This window comes from Anguilla anguilla, chromosome 9 (genome assembly GCF_013347855.1).
Source record: "Anguilla anguilla isolate fAngAng1 chromosome 9, fAngAng1.pri, whole genome shotgun sequence".
Lineage (NCBI taxonomy): Eukaryota > Metazoa > Chordata > Actinopteri > Anguilliformes > Anguillidae > Anguilla > Anguilla anguilla.
Genome location: NC_049209.1, coordinates 29,067,735 through 29,088,525, shown reverse-complemented (window position 1 = coordinate 29,088,525; position 20,791 = coordinate 29,067,735). Strand labels below are relative to the sequence as shown.

The 20,791-nt window shown below is 41.3% G+C and overlaps 2 protein-coding genes across 2 annotated transcripts in view; both read right to left on the bottom strand.

The window, feature by feature from the left end:
* LOC118236145 (forkhead box protein O1-A-like) overlaps positions 1–11,015 on the bottom strand; it is a 46,510-nt gene extending 35,495 nt beyond the window's left edge. Inside the window, exon 1 of the mRNA XM_035434255.1 lies at positions 9,953–11,015. Within this exon, the coding sequence (XP_035290146.1) occupies positions 9,953–10,537 (585 nt within the window). The 5' untranslated portion in view covers positions 10,538–11,015. The remainder of the gene's footprint in view (positions 1–9,952) is intronic.
* A 1,172-nt stretch (positions 11,016–12,187) lies between these two features.
* Positions 12,188–20,332, bottom strand: mrps31 (mitochondrial ribosomal protein S31). The gene is made up of 7 exons (XM_035435166.1): positions 20,092–20,332; positions 19,266–19,565; positions 18,161–18,316; positions 17,344–17,490; positions 17,045–17,124; positions 16,292–16,435; positions 12,188–15,657 (listed from the first exon to the last, which is right to left on the bottom strand). Exons 1-7 carry the CDS (start codon positions 20,190–20,192, stop codon positions 15,422–15,424), a joined length of 1,164 nt encoding a protein of 387 aa, XP_035291057.1. The 5' UTR covers positions 20,193–20,332; the 3' UTR covers positions 12,188–15,421.
* Positions 20,333–20,791: the final 459 nt, after the last annotated feature.

Genomic DNA, 20,791 nt, shown 5'->3' with positions numbered 1-20,791 from the left:
TAAGCATTTGTAGTATACAGTGACCATATGACCACATGAATATGGTAGGTTATGATTTGAGGTTGGCAACCCTTGTCTCAAAAAGAGAGAGGGAGACTTTCTAAAAAGAGAGGCAAAAGAGCAAAAAACTGTCAAACACACATGCCCATCTGAGAACTCACAGCACCACCTTCAAACTAATGCCAAGTATTTTATGTCAACAAGAATCTGACAACACTTTAGAGAGTAAGAAAAATCAAAAGTTGAAGATAACCCTGCCAAAAAAAGCTATGTTTGTGCATGCTAGGAATTCCCTCATGCTTAGGGACTACAATGACTGTTAAGCAGAGCGATGAAACCACTTATTACAGCACATGCCACCACACTCCCGTTAATGTTTTGGCCATCTGTCTTGTTTGGCTGTGTGGTCTGGAAATTGGCCCTGTTCCTTTCTCTCATATATTTACATGTACATGTTTTTTACATTTTAGCCATATAGTAGACACTCTAATCCAGATCAATTTACACAGCATTTCTTTTCATTTATAGAGCTGGATATTGCAGATTACTTAGAGTGATGTGCGAAGTTGTGGGCACTCCTGGTCAAATTGTTTGTCTTTTAACTTTTTTCGAAGCTAAGGCAACCTCTTCAAGGAAAAAACTGAAACATAATACGTTTTATATATGAAGACATATTTATGAAATTTTGCTGAATTTAACAGATTGAAAAGAATTTAACAGTAAGTGTGGCATTTGCAAAAGGTCAGACACCCTGTCACTCAGTTCCTAGTAACACCTCCAGAAATTACAGCTTCCAAACATTTCTTGTAGCCAGCTTTTCTTGTAACAGACTTTCTGGAAATATCCAAAGGACTTGATATTTAGTTGAATTCTTCCTTTCACACACCCAATATTTCCTTGCCACTGGCTGCCACATATCCCCAAAGCATTATTGATCCACCCAATGTTTAACTGTTGGCAAGGTGTTATTTTCTTCAAATGCTTCCCCTGTTTTTCTCCAAATGTATCTTTGGTGGCCGTGGCCAAAGAGTTCAAATTTAGTTTCATCAGTCCACTTTGCTCCAAAAAGTCTCTGGCTTATCTAAGTGTTGTGTTGCATACTTCAGACATTGACTTTTGCAATGAGATTGCAGGAAAGGTTTCCTTCTGAATCTTCCACGCAAATTTGTTTCTGCAAGCAACACAGCACAGTGGACCAGTGCACCACTACTCTGGTGTCATCTAAACCTTTCTGCAGTTTCTTTGCAATTATATGTTGGTTTTGCCATGCATAACTGACCAATCTGTGAGCAGTTCAGATCTAGCCTTGATATCCCCTTAACCTAAATTTTTATTTCAGTGGAAATTCCACACTGGAAACATTTAGATATCTTCTCATAGATTTCCCCTGCTTTGTAGGAGTCAATTATCTTTATTTTCAAGTCCTCAGACAGCTGCTTAGACGGGCTCATGGTTGTTGGGACTAAGCATGACACTCAGAGAGTTCAGAAAGGTCAAAGCATTTACTAAGCTGTGGAGTTATCTTTATCTGGCTTAATTTCAGGCCTAATGAGTCAATCAAGTTTTGAGACCTCAAAAAGTCAACTGGAAAGGTGCCTACACTTTTGCACATGCAATATTTACGGTTTCTTTTTTTTCCAAATGGTTAAATTCAGCAAATAAATAGAAAGTGTGCACTAAAATGTACATAAATATGACATGTTTAGATTTGTACCCCTTTTTTGTATTGTATTATATATGTCTGTCAGGGTATACAGCCGCTTAGGGAAAGCCAACAGTTTTGGCCAACACCAAAACTTCTGCCATTGTTTGTAAATGTTCTTCTGCTCTGATCCCGGTTAAGCAGGTCAGATTGCGTCTCATCACCATTCTTTCACTACAAAAAGGCATCCAAACACGAGCGTGACTTGCTCTTGTTCGGGAAGCTAAACTGTTCTTCGTGGCGTGTGGGGTCCAGCAGGCTGTTCAAAGAGAAATGAACGCCACGGGTTCTTGCCTGTCCCCCCCACATCTGTTTTTTATCAACGGAGAGAAAAGATTAAGTCAAAGGTCCTTTACAGCAGCTCGGAGGGAATGTCAGAAACAAATGCAGATATATATCTTTTCAAAAGCTTCTTTTTTCAGCTCTGTTTATCGGTCAGCCCGAGCAGCCGACTGTTGGTTGTTAGCGAGGTTTCAAACACAGGGCTCACATGACATCCACAGTCTGCTGGATTCCCTGTCTCTACTGCATAGCACCTTGGAGTTCCCCTGACTGACAAGTGGTTGCAGACCACTGCTTTTTTTTCAGCAGTAAATGATTTTTTTTTTCAGCAGTAAATGATTTGTTACGTAACACATTTAATAATTGTCACCTTATCTGAACTCCAATACGTCTTTGCCGCCTTGCAGCGGCCAGGGAAACACGAGTAGGACAGGAATCCTGGCAAGTCTGACTAAAGAATGCTCTGACTGCTAAAAATAATGGCAAAACAATTATTTCAGTGAGTGATTCACCCGCTGAAGACACACGAAGGTTAAGACCTGTAAGAACCCTTGTTTGGCAGGGGGGGGAGAGGAATGGGGGGAAGTGGGTTCTGAGAAATGCAATTTCAGTCCAAATGCACATGCCACTTTTTTACAGGCAATAACATGTTGTGAAGGAAAGTTCTCTGGCACGGAGGTTACGCCCGGTCAGTCCCTGGAAAAAAATAAAAATAAAAACACTGATGCTCCTCTCTGCTGTGATCCAAGTACCAGCAGGAAAAGTTTTCATGGCTAGATCTGATCGTGTTTGGCTGGCGTGTAGCTTTCTTCTGTTTAGAGCGGACCTGCAAAATGTGCTGTTGCATCGCTTTGTTCCGTTACTAGGGCAACATGTGAAAAGTGTGTTTATCTAGAGACTGGAGCCACAAAGGTGAGAGCAAAGCGCATAAAAAAGAACCCTTATCACCTGTCCCTGTATGGTCCTCATAAACACTGCTTTGTTATCATATGGTGAGTGCATACTAAAGGTGTATGTTCTGCGTGTGTGTGTGTGTGCACATGCGCGTGTGTGAGGAACTTAAGTTGAGCTCACGCTTGACCTCTCCTTGGGGTCACCGCACCCCAGCCTAGTCGCAGGAGTCAATGAGTGCCTTTGAATGCCAATAACCTGCAAGTCACTCCCTTCCACCCCCTGATTGTGTCTGTTTGTACTCCCTGGCCCACCACGTCCCATGTTCCAGAAAGCCGGCAGTATGTACAAACTCTGTTTGTTTTGTGATGTCCTTGTCAGGCACAATTCTTTGCTCTGAAGCTCAGAACTATTGGGGGGGGGGGGGTTGTGCGTGTGGAATTGCTGGGCCAGAGGAATTGATCCAGTACTTCAAAGAGCACCCCCCTAATAGCGATTGTTTGCTAGGATTGAGGCCGATGGCAAAATATTTGCGGTGACGCAGGGAAACAGAAACTAGGTACACTGGGGTAATCCAGTAAAACCACAGCGACTACAGTCACACCATGGGTGTACCCTGCATGCTTGCGTAGACGTACTGTAAGTGATATCACGTGGATCTCCATCGATACAGACCATCCGGATAACATTACCATTGGCTCCACTGCATTTTCAAATATATCCATTTTGATTATCCCTCTTACCTAAAACAACACCTAATACCATACATATCTTCATACTCTCATAGACATACTCAGCAACCTTTCTTTTTTGTTCCCAAAACTAATAAAGAAATTGGCGGACGTACCTTGAAATTCAAAGCTTCTTCTGACTGGAACAATCTGCCCAATACCATAAGAACAATCAAGTCATGTCAGCTCTTTAAGAACTCATTATTACCCTTTCTTAAAACATCATGCTGCTGCTTTTAATGGGAATGTCTTCTTCTCTTATTATTTATATTTATATTTATATTCATATTATTTATTTATTATTTTTTAATTTTTTAAAAGCATATTTTTCAACCCTCCCACACACGAGCACTACTGCATCACTCTGACTTAAAGCCTGCCGATCCCTGTGCCGCAGGCTCCAGCAACGGCTAGGCCCAGACGCACCCACGAAAGACAGAGCGAGGTACAGAGACTTGAACAGCATATTACACACACGTGGATATTTGCAGCAAAATTCCTGGGTGATCTGAACATTCCTCACTTTTCAGGAAGGGCAAATAAAAACATAATAAACCCGGTTTTAGTGAAGCATAAATGCACTTAATGGCTTTAATGTCCATCCATCTCAAAGTCTGACATACGTTTTTCCATCTCCTACTTAGTTCCGCAACAGTTTACTTGCCAATAGGCAGCTGCATTCACCTTTTCTCAAATCCTGCATTAAAAGACACCCACACAATGATGCCATTTCAGTTATTTCAGTCAAGCATACACTCGTGCACTCCCATCCCTTCACCAAATTGGGAAAAATATTTTCCACAATTTCAATATTACAAGGCTATTGTTTAGGTTCCCAAACACAGATAATTGAAGATATCAGAAATAGCTTTAGAACGGGATTTGTCCAGAGTAGCTTGAAAGTGGGCCCATAATTTAGACTACAAGTACTGTCCCAGTAAAGCAGCCCTGTAGCCCTGGGAAACAGAAGCACAGTATCTGCCAGGACAGCCATTACTCCAGTACTCCAGTATTCAAAGACGCACACAAGACAGGACCCAACCTTCAATTTCCTTTTTGTGTTGTGACTTTGCCATTTTGAATGCACTACAGCAAAAAAAACCTCACCCTCTCCATCATCCCCCCGCTACCCCTCACTGCTCTGTGCAGCACCAGGCAGACTCCCCCACAACACGGCCACAGACTGGCTGGAGACAAAGAACCCAAATGGCCTCTGGCCTGCTCACACACCCAGGACCGAATGGGAGAAGCATGCCACCCTGAGCGGGCACGGTTCCCAGGAGGTCACCGAAAATCTGGCCGAAAGAGACAATACTCCAGATCAGCACACACATTCCATACACGGACAGAGAGAGACAGAGAAAAAGAGACAGAGAGGACGATATAGAAAGAGTGAGGGAGGCAGAGAGAGCGAGAGAGGGTGTGAGACACACAGATGGGGATTTGAGTGCACGACTCCGACCTGAGTCACACTCGAGATGCGGAAAATGTCACTTGCGACTTGACTAAGACTTCGCTGAATTTGACTCTGGCCATGACGCAAACTTGTCTTTAATGACCAACTTACAAAATGAGTCTGCATTTATAAAAGGGAACAAAATATTTATTTTACAAAATTTGAATAATTTCCCATTAATGTTCCATCATAAATTGTTTTTGGGGTACGTCCTACAGTTGTCCGCTCAATGTCATGGTAACCTAAGGATTTTTGATGCCATTTATGGGTCTTGTGTCTATAACACCAGGTAGAATGGCAAATAAGCCGCTGCAAGTCATCACAACACTTAATTAACTTTTTCACAAGTCAGGTGAGACAATGACACAGAATAAAAAAGAGAGAGGGAGAGTGAAAGAGAGGCTGAAGGAAAGCAAGTGAGAAAAAGAGAATGAAGAGGGAATTAAGAAAAGGGGCAAAGGGCTGAATCGTGAGTAGCAGGCAGAGGTACTTGTAGTGAAGCAGACCATGAAAGAAAGTTAAATAAGTGAAGTTTCCATGCATAGCGTCTGATATGTTCACGTGTTGTTTTTGGGAGGTGGTAAAAGTCCCTCTTGCTATCTTTCTCAATCTCTCTTTGAGACAGTCAAGGAATGCACCAGACTGCTATTAAGCCTCGGATCCCGCCAAGTAACAACGTCAGTTCTGAGACACCACAGAAAAATCCTTCGACTGCAAAGAATGGCGACTCCATTGCGTCACTACAGACGTTATGGTGTCGAGCGTGCGTAAACTGTGACAAGCACCTTGTAAAAACACCTCTCCGGTATCCCCTCCTTCTCTGTAATGACAAGTACTCCAAGATCATTTTGGAACCACTGTGAAAGTAACTAGATCCGACTTCCTATAAGTATCAATTAGTTCCTATCGAGTCACTAACACTAAAGAAATGATGTATACAGGTATGTAAGTTATGCAGGCTAACACATAATTTCTAAAGTCTTGGCTAGTATGTGTCTATGTAGTACATCACTGAAAAAGCCACAGACAAACTTTTTTTACCAGACACCACAAGACCTCTCAGGATACAGAAGCTATCTTAAAATCAGGAGCCAAACTACTATACCTCAAGTCCCATGATCCGCTGTGGTCATGATAGCAATCCACCAGCACTACATACTTCCAATTACTAGCAGCATCTTAACAAGATCTCTGACAACAAAGCTCTCCTCTCTGATTAGCAAAGACACTGAAGCACCCTGACAGCTGCAGAGATTCAAGAAAAAGAAAATATCTTTTTACGACTTTCCCCTCACACATGTCTTCTGGCCCAGTGCACTCGTAAAAAGCATGGTAATGTCTTGCCCTGATGCACAAATATATCAAGAAGCAAATGTTTCATCCACCTGGGCCTACTTAAGAAAAACAGCTGTGTGGAAACACTTGGAATTGGCCATGAAAATCATACGGTCATGCTGATTTTCAGTTGCATGTGCGTAGCAGAAACATATAGGGGCTTCAGGTCTTGTGTTTTGCGTTAGGCAGTTAAAGGGTAAAAAGGCTTTCATCAACTTTTCTCCATCTCTCTCCTAGTAAACCTACATTTTTTTTTTCAGACACTTCTTCCCCATAATGTGGGTGTTACGCTCCTGACACATTCATAACGGTAAAGTAATTACTGAGATTGAAATAATGCCAGTGTAGGATGACAATGATAGACTTTTTCAGCATTCTGTGTGGAGCAGGGCTGTTATTGGTCAGTCGTGGGAGTAAAAACCTCCTCTCCTCCGCACTCTTCATTCACAGCACATTCTCAACTGTTACTAAAACTCTGAATGAGCCGCGGCGAGAAAGTCCCTGACATGCATTAATCAAAGCACTCCAGCAGAGATAATTATCCTCTTAATGGAATTCACGCCTACCCATAAATCCCATTCTCTCCTAAGACCTGTCACGTTTTGGTCTCTGTTCAGTACAATTACTTGTAAAGGATTATTTTATGTTTCTAGTTATAATTACCAAGTACGTGCAGCCAATATGTTATTATTTACACATTGCATCCAAACATCTTATCAGACCCTTAACTCTAACTGAAAATGAAGCTGCAGGAGCCCAGTTTAGGTGTACAGTAGCCTTAAGCACATGGAATGCAACATGTTGTGAACCCACCAAGGGGTCGTCTCATCCTTAAAAAATATTTCAGTGAAAACCACCTCAGGCCATTTTCCAGTTCAGACAAATGAGCTGATAAAAGACAGTGCACAAACCCAGGGCAAGGGACTGCAATCAGAGCCTTGACTTTGACTTCACTGCCCCATTTTAATTTGCCCAAGTTCTTAATTTTGATGCACAGTGTAATGAGAGCGCACACTATGGTCGTGAATCAAGGTAGCACTGCAGGTGGCTGTGCGCAAGGTGTCATTGTAACTAAACTGGCTTGAAATCAAAACAAAGGCCTGTGCAGAAAATATTCCCAGAAGCATCTTCATCCTCATGCACAAAGGTGGGCCTGCTCAAATCTGGTCTCACAAGCACAAGGGTGTCCAATCTTATTCGAAAAGGGCCGGTGTGGGCGCAGTTTCTCATTTTAACCTCGCACTATGACACCCGATTCAGCTAATTAACTTATCGCGGTCTTCGACGAGACAATGATAAATACGATTCTGGTGCCTTACTGCTGGGCTAAATAAGAAAACTTGCACCCACAACGGCCCTTTTGAGCTAAGCAAATGGCAACCGTAACCGCACACTGCTAACGCACGCACAGAGCGGGAGGACGAAAAATCTTGTTTCGCGCTGGCGCAGAGGAGTCGGGGCTTTTTCTCACTGCCGAATGAGAGACAGAGAGGTAGGCAGCCAGGACATGTCGCCTCAGCTCTCATCTCACGAGCTGCCAGAAGCCGGCGTGGAAAAACCCTGCTGCAAGAGACGGCGAACGCCAGGGCCAGCCCCTGCCGAGGAGCCCCGCTTTGATCCACGCGCCGTTCAGGCAGTCGCACAAAATCCCCCATTTTCAGAAGAAAACCACAAACTTGTATAACCTTTTCAGTTTCACGATCATTTTAACAATCTCTCCACAAAAGTGGGACATTGCGGAAATATAACCAAATATGTACGCAATATTGTATAATAGCAAATTTAGACGAACTTTCATAACCAGACAGGCAAAAACTTGCTTGTGAAAAATTCCCTGTGAAATTTCTCATTTTAAAACCCTTTTTTCATGCAAGTACCTCATTGTTTGCTATAACTCATCATATAATGAGATATAGCCAACAGGAAGCACTGCATATACATGTAACATAACATCTTGTGAGATTCTAAATGGTTGTGGACATCCCAGGTGCAGAGTGATACAAAACTGGCTAATTAAAGCCTCTCACATTCCAGTGGCATGTCTTTGTGTTCATGCTAAGCAGTTCATATTGTGTCCTGTCGGTTTTTCTTTCTTGATTCTCACCATGGCTGATGTTCAACAGGTTGAACCTAATCATCTGAGTCCAGCTAGCTTCCTGACTAATGAGATGTGGCACTTAAGTCAGTGTCATTCATTTTATTAATACCCCAAAAACATGTACAAAACTGTAAAACATTCATTTGATATTCAATAAATGAGCACAGAATCTACACACTGATGCAAATAACAAGTGTGACTGATTAGCACTGAATCCAGCAACCACAAATGCTGCATAACACATTCAAGCTTCAATCATTTTTTAATCAATCATACAGTTTTTCAAACTGATTAGATAAACTGCTTTTCTCACCAAATGTTGGCATTGCCTTCAGAATCTTGTCAAACAGATACAGATTAAGAACATTTATTTTGTTCTAAATAAAGTTGCTACTCCATCTAGGTTCATATCAACTACATATTTCAGTGTTTGGTTACTGATCATCGCAGCTGTTTACACACTGTTACCCAATTTCAGCTACATTAATCTAACAGCACCTCTGTGCATATGTTGACAGGAGAAAGGGGAATGGAAATGGCATCATTTCTCTCACATGCTGGTAACTGGCCAATATACTCTCCTATATTGTCACCTTATGCAGTTTAGTAAAGCAAGAATCATGCAAGTAAATATGCAATTTAAGATGACACTCTCACCACAGTTATGCCCCCATGTGTTCGGCTGCAGATCTTCAACATTGATTAATGGAGAAAGATAACTGCCAGAGATACACATAATACTGTACGTACATGTGCGCAGGGAATAACAATAACTCAAGGGCAATGGCACACAAGTATGCAAAATAGACGGTACCCTTACGGGTCTGAAACGAAACAACCGAGCATACTGGGACATCGCGCGCAATTACGCACCAATGCGCACGATCCACAGTGGCGGCAGCATTTGCAGGTAGCCTACTCCCACTTCACCTCCGGCCGCCAAGTTCCAGACAAGTGCGTTTGCCGCAACTGCGACAGACCAGAGTATTTATCCATCGGTTACGTTCCTGCTACATTTTAAAATAAACGATACCATAACCCTCTCGATCGCTGTTGTTTTTAAAACAGCGAGAAAGCATATGAAAACAACATACATGTTTCATACAGCAGAAAGCTGATGCTCTTACATAATAGCGGTTGCTTCGGCGATACATAAACAAACGAAAATCAACTGTAAAGCACAGCGTGCCATGTTTATGTCTCCCACTGCTAATATTTTCTCTCCACCTGTAAGGTCATTTTAGGTAATACCATAGCTGACGCTTGCTTCGTTGTACTGTATACACAATCCTCGTTAAAATGCATGAAACCATAAAGCAATTAAGCGGTTTCTGCAAATAAACAAAGCAACGAAAACTTTATCTCGGGATGGTATGCTAATGTTATAAAGCTATTCCCTGAGACTGCATTCGGACTGAGCGGTATTCCCTCTGGGAACCGTGTCGCACAGCTCTTACCTTCCAACCAGCAGAGCTGTTGCTGTCACCCTTGTCCTTAAAATAAGGTACGCTCTTCACCATCCAGTCGTAGATCTGTGACAAGGTCAGCCGCTTCTCCGGGGAGTTCTCTATCGCCTTGGTAATGAGATCAGCGTAAGACATATTTCCCCAGGCATTACGACGAGATGAGCTGCTCTTCCTCTGAGCTGCGGCGGCGGCGACCGAGGAAGTTGTGCCAATGGGAGAAGACAGCGGTGGCACCTGTTGCTGGTGCGGGATCTGGGGGCTGGGGAGCTGCTGTTGCCGCTGCTGATGCTGTGTCTGTTGGTGGATGCAGTTCTCCCGGCACTGAAAATCATTGCACAATGCGAGAGTTTTCTGTTCTGGGTAGTCTTCGGTCTCTTCTAACAAACTCAGGTTATTGATGAAATCGACATTTGCCCCCGGCTCCTGCTTCACAGAGGGTACCGGCGAGGATGTATTAGAGTTCGCGGGGTCGTTAAATTCTGGACGAGGAAGGGGCCAGGTACATGAACGGGGCCGTGAAAGCGGCTCAAAATCCGGGTCGATCTCTACCAATTGTTGCTGCGATGCTTCTGCCATGTTGCAAGCAAAAGTAAGAGAAGTAAGAAATAAAACGGTCACATATGCCTTCGATTATTCATAAAAAACTGAAATGTAAAGAAATGGAAAAAACAACTTAGCTACTGCGTGAACTTCTAGCCGTCTAGCTACCTTTCTGCATAGCTACTTAGCGGCATAAGCAACAACAGTTCTACTGTCCAAACAAGACATACGAGGCGAGACACCGGTGAGTGTATTTAAATAACTTCGCTCTAACAGCCAACTAAATAAAGCAGATCCTTTCGAACTATCGTATCTTTCCGTAGTTTTGTTTGCCGCCGTTGTTTTACAGTCCAGTTTTAGCAAGTACACCAGCGGTGTTCACTTCGTACCATGTCTGTCACCGGCAGACGTAGTTTGTTGGACGCCAATCTGAGTTATAAGGTGCTAGGACGACCAGTAGGCAGTAAGACAGCTAGTTCCACCCACACTTTGAATGGCATTCTTCGACCGCCAATGATAGCCGTGTATCGAAAAGTAAACAGCGTCCTGCTTTTTTACAACTACCTTTTTCTGATTCACTCCTCGGGTAAACTGTATCAACTATATCAATTTGCTTGCTAACAAGTTTGTAGAGATCGGAATTCTTAGGGGATTGTTTCAATAAAAAAAAGACACGCGCGCTTTCTGCCAAACAAATATGAAAGCGATAAATTAAAACAGATCAGGTATATGAACTTTCTGACAGCTGAGCTGTTAGTTTGTTTGAATCAGAACCAAGAGGAAACGCGAAATACGACGTGTTATGGGGCCGAGATTCTTTTTTTTATAGCTGTAATGGCCGTTTCAGCAACTGTCACCGCATCCGCAATACTGCAAAGGCATGACACACTACTTTAAATGTATTCACAGGTCAGCTAATTGTTTATACTTTTAATTACATATCTTACAGTCACATCTGAAATCAATGACGATTAATCTTCCATTTGTTTTTGTTTTTTTGGGGGGGGGGGGGGGCAGTCGACACTGAATAACCACAACATGTATGGTCCTCAGTTTGGTCCATAATAACATTACATCAGCTCAGCTCTTGTTGCGGTAAAGACAGATCACACAGTAAAATGTCTAGTGTTAATTCAACCCTCAATAGATAACATTTTGTCCCACATTCCAGAGGGGGACCAAATATTATCAGTTAAGAGTTAAATTGACACTGGTAGTTGAATTAACACTGGATATTTTACAGCGTACATAAATGTATCACCAGGGCTTAATCTACACAAATAAATAGCGATGTCTAGACTGCCTTGCAAGCGGAATCTGTGTGTCGTAACCAATCTCCACACCAGTGTAATTATACAACCCTTGAAATAAGCGGTTGTGTTCACTTAAGCTCGACACAATGCTGTCACTGTAGTCGCTCGACTTCTCTGTAAGGCGAATGTTGTTTACATGATGTCTAAGATATGCCTGGGAGTAGCTATTCGTTGTCTTCAAAAAGCATCGCACACTCGCGAACGAAAGCGTAATCAAACCAAAGTGAACGTGCAAAAAGAAAGACGGTTCAAAACAATTTACCATTTTGTATATCACACACATCTCTTCAATCTTCATAAAAGAAATGTGTTCACGTGAAAAACACTGCCATTGAAAAGGTTAACTTCAATCATAAATTGACCATACTCATCCTCACAGGGCAGACACCAATTGCTTTATTTATTCAAGTATTCAATTAGAATTAAGGAGCTTTAGTACAAATAAAAGAACTTAAAAAAATTAATCTGGGTTAGGACAAAGGAAGTGTATGTTGTAGCGTTTGAGAGGAACATGGAAAGAGGGAACTAGCTGCACTATCAGTATGTCCAAGTTTGGGGATGGAATAATATTTTCCATAATTTTTTTAATGGAAATAATTAAATCACAATTACAAAGGCAGCTAAACGGGTGAGGCATATTAAGTTGAATGTCAATTATCAGTATGTGTCAGCTATAAACAAGTTTGCCAGTTAGCATGATACAGAATGTGAGTTTCAACAGAAACAGAAGGCATTTAACAGAGTTCCAATGAGGCCAAATAGTTGGGTGTTTGAATTGCACGTGCATTGGCCACAAAAATGCTAAATTATTTAATGTGACAAGGGGAACAGTATCAACAAATTATGACAACATTATGTTCACAAACTGCATTGACATAGAGAAACAGTGCTGTCCAACAGGGGCAGACAGACACTTAACAGGATAGATGCTAAGCATCCCTAAAACAATGGCCTCAAAAATGGAACTGAATTTTAAGTGCACTAGAAAGTTCTGCCTATTTAATAACTTTCTTATCCAGCACAGTGTACTCAACAAGTATACTCAATAGTAAGCAAGTGCGCTGATTTGGACATGGCCCAAGTCTTCCATCAACAAAGTCCACACTAGATGCTTTCTGCAATGATCACACCCCACCTAACACGGATCAACGCAGCCTATGTACGTTGTCATTTGGGAGAAGAATTTCCACAGGGCTGCTCTGATCCACAGCTGGTTCAATGAAAACCAGGTCTTTTCATCTTTCTTTCTCCGTATTCACCTTTCCTAAACCTTATAGGTGAGGTTTTTCTCAGCATGGCGATGGAAGGTGTACAACCCCAACCCTCACAACAGTGTGCCCCTACTTTAAACAATGCAGTAGGCACGTGGGGCTATACCAGCGAAGTTATTCCAGGCATGGAAATGTCACATGGTATTTCTGCCACTGCTTGGCCAGGGAAAACATCAACTGTGATGTGAATAAGCCTGTGGCCTGATCAAGAGCCGACAGAAACTTGAATGATGCGTTTTATTCTTTGTTTTTGTCTTCCAGTACCATTGAAGTTTTTTTTCTGGTTTCTTTTTGTCACATTCTGCCTACAGTATTGTAATTTGTAACAACAGAACAATAAAAACAATCTCACCGTGTATTCTTCTATCCGAGTAGCACACTGTAGTACATTAGTTGTTTATTACAACACTTTAAAAGCAAAAGCACACTGATTTTACCTTGATTTCCATAATAGTGCATCATTTGTTACACCTGTGTGTAATAAATGAAAGCAATATCAATTTGAGGGGCGAGATTTTGTAAGTTTTCCAGCAACAGTAGACTGTTTTGAGTTTTAAGTTTTGATCTGGCATAGTTTCAGGAAATGTATGTAACAATCGTGAATCAAGAAACTTCTGCTCTACAGCTTCTGATGTTATATACTTCCTGGACAACGTCGCCACCCTGTGTCCAATCTGCGTTACTGGGCACAATGAGGTTTGATTACCCAGTATTAAATGTTCAATTAGTTTTCTTTACTTCAGTTATGAGGATGCCGCCAGTATTTCTTCAGCTTTGCCCATTTTGAACAAATACTCTTGGGTTAGCATGCTCAATATGAGGAGAAAATTAAACATGATTTCAGCCCCTTCAAAAATGTATTACTACAAGCCTAGTTTTATTAGTGACAATTTAGTATTTTACAATGCTAGGGGAGTACATGGAAATCAAGTCTATTAAATGTTCACATACTGAGCTATTCAGTTTTTTTTTGTTGTATTGCCTTTCTATAACCCCTAATCCACTGTTCACTTTCCCAGAAATCCAATACAAAACTGTGACACGTTTTTTCTTTTTTCAATGTGCTGCTGTGTCCGTTATATTAAAATTAAAATTAGACAAACAAAACTGGTCTAAAATATCCAACTCTTTTCTTTCCAAGAGGCATTGAAAAAAGACAAATGGTTTAATTTGGCAACCAACAGAATTTCATTTATTAGGTCTGGAATCACAAACCTATTTTTTTTTCTAATTTTGAATCCAGCCTCTTGGTTAAATGCATTTTCTTTTTCACAAAATACAGATTTTTCCTGTTAAAAGCCGCATTACGGTAAATCCGAACACACTTGAACACACTTAACTTGTGCTGAACCCATTTTGCAACAGCTCCTGTGAATTACACAGGGCCTGGACAGAACGGCCCCTTTTGGTATTAGTACAGGAAAACCATTATCCTGTCTGCAAATATACCGTACAGCAACACATTCTTATGTGCTCTTTACAATAATCTAGGCAGCTACCCTTTGAACAGAAAGATATATTTGTTTTGTCCCTCTCCCTTTTCTACCTTTGTTTGTGAGGAAACCCCCCTCCCCCCCAATACAAAGGTGATGGAATGAAAGCCAAATAATTAACAGTAAGAAGCGAGCCAAATATTTTTCGCTGACAATATTTTTTGCAAACTGACTGCCTGTTTCCAAGCAAACAATGTGAAGTCAAAAAGAAACACTTTTAACGATGCACTTAATCGAAAATAACTGTTCTTTCCGACCATAATCAACCACAGTAACATGAGACTTGGATGTGTAACGTACACGTGATGCTGTGCATCGAACTGAAAATCTGTTTGGTCAAGACAGCAGCTCTTCAAATGAGTCGTACCCTAATCCCAATGCCAAGGTAATGCAATTAAGGACAATTAAAGAAGTTGTGGGTATTCACAAATACATCAAGTTAAGGCTCTGAGACTCATTCACTGTACAATATAAACACTTAACATCCACCACATCCACAGAACAGTGCAAGCCTGCTTCACTGCTTAACTGTAGCTCTTCCATTAAACCCCTCGTGAATGCTGTGGTTCCGCTCACATTTATGCCAACTGCAGACGCTGAAAACCCATATTTACATTTAAATGTATGCATTATCTTTACAGACCACACTGGTCCATTTCTCAACTGACTCACTGCATTTGAGGCGTCTGTCTCTCTGTTGGAGAAGGAGACTTAACTAGGATTGGTGATACCCGTCTCTGGACTTTGGTTCTGTGGCGAACTGGGGAATGTAGGTCTGCTCCGATTTAAAAGGCGCTTTCAGTGATGAAAACCAGAAGAGGACTACACCCGCCTCCTGTCCGGTCAGTTGAGATAGGCTTCGGCCTCTCTGAGGACGTCCTCCTTCTGTTCGAAGTACTGGCGGAACCAGGCGATGTGCTCCACCTTCTCCCTCGCGGTCAGGTGGGGGTTCTTCGACAGGCCCACCACCACCAGCTCCATGAAATGACGTACGGGGCCCTGGGAGGGGAACCCCTCCTCCAGGTGCTTCTCCAGAAAGATGTGCTCGTGGAACGGCACGCTGGCCTCCTCCTCTAGACCTGAAGGGGCAGAAAGGCGGGGGGGGGGGGGGAAACAGTGTTTAGAGCTCAATTACACTTCATTTCAGGAAAGAAATTTTGATTTTAAATGGAAACTAAATTCACGAACTGAAAAAATACCATAAAGAACATAAACACATTTCATAATACAGGAACATCTTTGATTCATAGTGCAATAACATAACCCATTTCACATCCTGATTTGATGGAATTGAAATGGGACTGACCCACACCCTGCAAAAAGAAGGAATGAAAATGAACAGAATAGGAGAAAACCAATAGCAGTGATAGGAAAGATGGATGGGCATGCCTAGATGAGTCAGAGTTTCAAATAAATGCATTCAAAATATGAATTTGCACGAATGTTTTAGCACAGAATAGTAGTTCATCTTTTAAGTTTATATGGTTTTAGTGTGGCTCTTGCCTCTCTGCCACCTGCAAAGTAACTTACAATGCAGTCTGTCAGTATTTGGAGAGTGATATATATTTTTTGGTTGTTTTGGCTCTGCACTCCAGCACATTGGATTTGAAAACGAAGCATGAAAACGAGGTTAAAGTGCAGACTACATTTTACATTTTAGCCTATTCTTCAATGCAAAAATCACTGTGTTCATGATGGTGTGCTAAAACTCACCGGCCTCGTTGTCGATTGGATATTCCCACAACTTGCCATCCTTGGTCCACTGGATCATCTCCTCAAAGCCATTGCGGGGCAGGGTATTTGTTGCCGAAGCGATCTGATTGGCTAATTCCAGGTCCCAAAGGGAGAGTGTGGGGACTGTAAACACAGGGTACAGATCAGATATACAGAAGGCCTAGTCAGGGGCTTTTGGGTAGTTATTGTACTTTGCTGACATCCACTGAATTGATTTTAAATTGTATTATTTGTTAAGGCAAAACTTGGGATGGCAACTGAATATATACACTCAGACATTACCAACCCGAGAGAGGTCATCCACTGCTGGACTACTCTATTTCTCAATATGTTTTAAAATCAGGGAAAAGGGTGTTATGCTCCAAAATACCAAAAAAAACTATTTTTATCAGAGATCCCCCTTTAGTCCCAGTTTTTAAATTACAACTTAAAACATTAAGCCTTTAATTGAGCTTTGTTTTGTTTTATTACTGTTTTTGGTTTTATTTCTTGTTTAATCCTGTTTTTATTGCCTTACTGAAATAAGGGCTTTGAATCTGGCAACATTTTAAATTGGTTCCTTTAATTGGCTCCTTTCATGCTGCATCAATGAGTAGTTGACATAAAGGTTGGAACCTCTCCATGGATTTTAGGCCCTCATACACCCCCCTTGGCAAACAAGCACATCAGACTGAGGCTGGTGCTTCCTGGAGAACCTGCAGTTTTACACATGTGCAAAGTCCCATTTCTTACCAGTCACAGCAGACTCAGGCTCAGTCTTCTCACTGACTGGAGAGAAAATGTTGAGTCTTTTCTCCCCAAACAGGCCCTTCCTATAAATAATATGAAAAAGGTCAGGCAAGGTAGGGAGAAGAACTTTCCCTAACAGAAAAAGGAAGCTGACTGTTGTTTAAATAAAGATGCCAAAATATCCATAACATGAAATATCAATTTCCAAGTCCTGATAAAATAGATAAAATACCATTTTTAGGCTTGTGAGTTATCTCCTTAGATCACACTAATTTCACATAAAATAACAGTAGATTTCTTACCTCCTGCCAGCACCCTCAGACTCACTGGTCAAACTCCTGTCGTAGGTATATCCTCGCCCATCATCATCAAAGCGAATCTGATTGGCTGGCCTGTCATTCTGTCTGAAGTTAGTCCGTTTCCCCACCTTCATGTCCGCTATGATGCTTCTATGAATGACAAAAACATCAGCTATCAGATACACACTCTGATACTAATGTTTCTTGTCAGACAAATACACCAGAGAGCAGGGGTTCTCAAACTTGGTCCTGGCTTTAGTGGTTTAGATTCCAACCACAACTCTATTTATTGTAACAACCAGTTCAATGTTCTTAATTAGACATTTTAATGGGATATTTCATTTTGTTTTCAAGCACAAACTAACGACAGCAGATAACTGATCAATAAAAGAGAGTCCCTGTTTTTTTTCGCTGATAAGCTGTTTTCAGATTTAGGGTAGCTATAAATGCTATTTTCAACTGTTTTACTACTAATAAGAACTATTTTCAAATTGGCTACTGCGTAGAAATACAGCAAGCCACAGTTTTTTTAAATTAAAACATTCACATAGGCATAATGCGCTCAAGAATACAATGCTTAGTTAAAGTAACAAAACTTTTTCCGGATCTTCTTTTTCTTTTATAAGGCAATAAAACTTATAGATACAGATATTAAGATATTACTGCATCAAATATTAAAATGTTTTACAATTATACTGGATACAATTACAAACTGACAGTTAAAGCTTTAAGCAGCTAATCAATATGATGTATAGTGTTTAACTGTTACTAGCCTAAAAGGGGGTGGTGGTCCTGGGTGTTCTTTTAGAGCCATACTCACCCAATGCTGTTCCCATCCCCTTTTCTCTGGGCTTCAGGGAGGGCCTCATGCCTCCTCAACTGCTTCAAGAGCTCCGACTTGGCCTTCTGAGGATTAGGCAAGGAGGAAGCCGCAGCTGAAGCTGCTGCCACCAGGTCTGGGCTCAGGCTCTCCTCGCTTTAAAACAAACGCACATAAACACACTTAAACGCACCCGCCCACAACAACACACAGACTCAGCCCAACAGCAGAACAGAGAAAGTGCAGCTAATGGAGCAGCAGCTTACAACCTCCACAAACCTTTCACTTTACTACATTGAGAAAATGAGACGTTTACATTTACAAAGTCAGCAGATTCTTATATCCAGGCAAACTTGGAAAAAGTGCACACACAAAGGTTTAAGCAAACAGCAAATGCCATTAAAAATGCCAAATCTTCAGTGTCACAGCAGATAGTAGTCAGTACAATATAATCTTAAGTGCTTTATTAGGTATAAGCAAAAAAATTAAAAATAAATTCCCAAAAAATAGTAGTTTGGGCAGGTGAAGGCCTCACATTTTTATTGTAAAAATGAACATTTTTGAAAATGCAAAAAAAAGTTGCATTAATGCTGCTCAACTAGTTAGCCTTCTTCAGTGTCAACTCATACCCTCTACCTGGCACTGATATAGCTATTTGTAATAAATCAGACCTGGGTCAAATACGTATTTGTTTTGAATTCAAATACTTTTCTGTGCCCTGTTGATCTTGCCTGGTGCAACAGAGCCTGTCAATAGGACCAAAAGGTGGGGTTTGCACTTTTAGAGTGAATGCCATAGGTTCCAATACACCAGACAAACTTAGTAAAGTGTAGAAAAGTATTTGAAGCCAAAACAAAGTTGTATTTGACCCAGATCTGTTATAAATTGTTAGTAAAGTAAATCATTACTTGTGATAATGAATTGTAATTACTTGTTTCAGTAATTAACTGGATTTTGGCCTAACAATTACATTGCCTCCAATCTACTCAGCAAATGACACGCTCCTCAATTTCCATCCTACCATCTCTTGTCAGACAACGGGGTTTTAGCTGCAAAGCAGTGTGAGGCATGTGCGCCAACATGAATTTGCAAATAAATGGGAAACCTTTGTGGTGGTAAATCAGCCATGGCCTTCTGGAACATGCTTGTGGTGCTCTCCATCTCTGTCGGGGCTGGCCGTGGCATTGGCTCCTTGCGTTTCACCTTCGAGTCCCAGACCTTCTTCTTGCTGGTGACCTTGACCTTCATTGACCCAAGGAGCTCCAAAAGATTCTCCTTCCCTGATTTGTCTTTCTCTCCACCATCTTCCTTCTGCTCTTGTTCGGGAAGCTCAGGGCCATCTTTGATTTCACTGCGGACAGCTACACTGGTGCCCAGGGACTTCTGTCCCCCTGGGACTGCAGCTCTATACAGATGAGACAGAATAATCATGCCTCTGTAGCACTTTAATGGTGCTCTTCATTTGTAATTTCCCAAGACACTACACATTTACACTTACGCTTTACCACTGCACAATTTGTGGAAATCAGGGCCTGGCGTAAGGCCTGACCAATGTCCCAACACCACGCACCACTAAATTAACGCATTTATTGTGTTACCTTGAAAGAAATAAGCAAGTGCCCGTGAAAGGGGTTTGATACAAATATGACCCTCAGAAAATACATTAGGCTTTAAAGTATGAAAAAAGTCTGCAAGTTAGCCAGCGTCGAACAGAACGCATTATTTTATCTTTCGAACACTCGTTTAAACATCAGAATTTTCGTGAACGTCTGACGTATGTATCATATCTAACGTTACCTGTTATAATTAACGTGGCTATTTAGCGAAAAGCCAAGATAGCCAATTAATAATAGCCGGCTTCTTAGCTCGTCGTCAAGTTAGCTAGCAGGTTATAGTCAACTGAATATTGCAGATAACTTTTGTAATCTCACCTGTGAATGGGAAGAGTGGTCGGACAAAATAAGCCGCCTTCTTCGGCAAACAAAATTGTATTTCGACCCTGCGAAACCACTAACACCAATCTTCTGAACATTGCTGCCCTTTCAAAGTCGCACGGGCACGCTTGTCTGTTCTCTGGAGCAACTTGGAAACATCCCGATATGGAAACACTGAATCAAAATGAGTTCCGTGTCACACAATGCTACAGGGAAGACTGTCGTACCTTAAATCCGCTATGAACATTTACAGACACGCAATGAAATTAAGTTAAAACGTAATATGGCCTAATTATATTTCTTATATTTACGTAGCTGTAGTCCATAGCTTTCACATAGCTATTGGTAAACTACAGAAACACTAATTAAGCAGCTGTTGAAACGACTGCAAGTAATCATAGGCATACAAACTTGGTGACAATGGAATTGTAAGCTCTCCAAAGCAATTTTCATTGTAATAGAGAAATATCTTCCATGTCAATGTCTATGAATAATTTAATTAGTCAATGTATTTTATATAACGAATCGTGCGCAAGTGTCAAAATGTAATAATAGTAGCCTATAACACATAAAACGAATGTTATAGTAGCCTATAACACATGCAAAACTAATGTTAGCCCACATATAAAACTCGCATAAAACTAAAACTCTGGACATAAATTCAGTAAGACATAGTGAGTTCAAGTTATCAAGATAT

What these genes read in the sequence shown, in the direction of transcription:
- mrps31 (XM_035435166.1), bottom strand. Translation starts at nt 20,192, where the DNA reads ATGTTCAGAAGATTGGTGTTAGTGGTTTCGCAGGGTCGAAATACAATT. An exon ending in GCTGATTTACCACCACAAAG is followed by an intron (nt 18,317 to 19,265) that starts GTTTCCCATTTA and finishes TTTGTTTTAAAG; the next exon opens with CGAGGAGAGCCTGAGCCCAG. An exon ending in TCTGAGGGTGCTGGCAGGAG is followed by an intron (nt 17,125 to 17,343) that starts GTAAGAAATCTA and finishes TATTATTTATAG; the next exon opens with GAAGGGCCTGTTTGGGGAGA.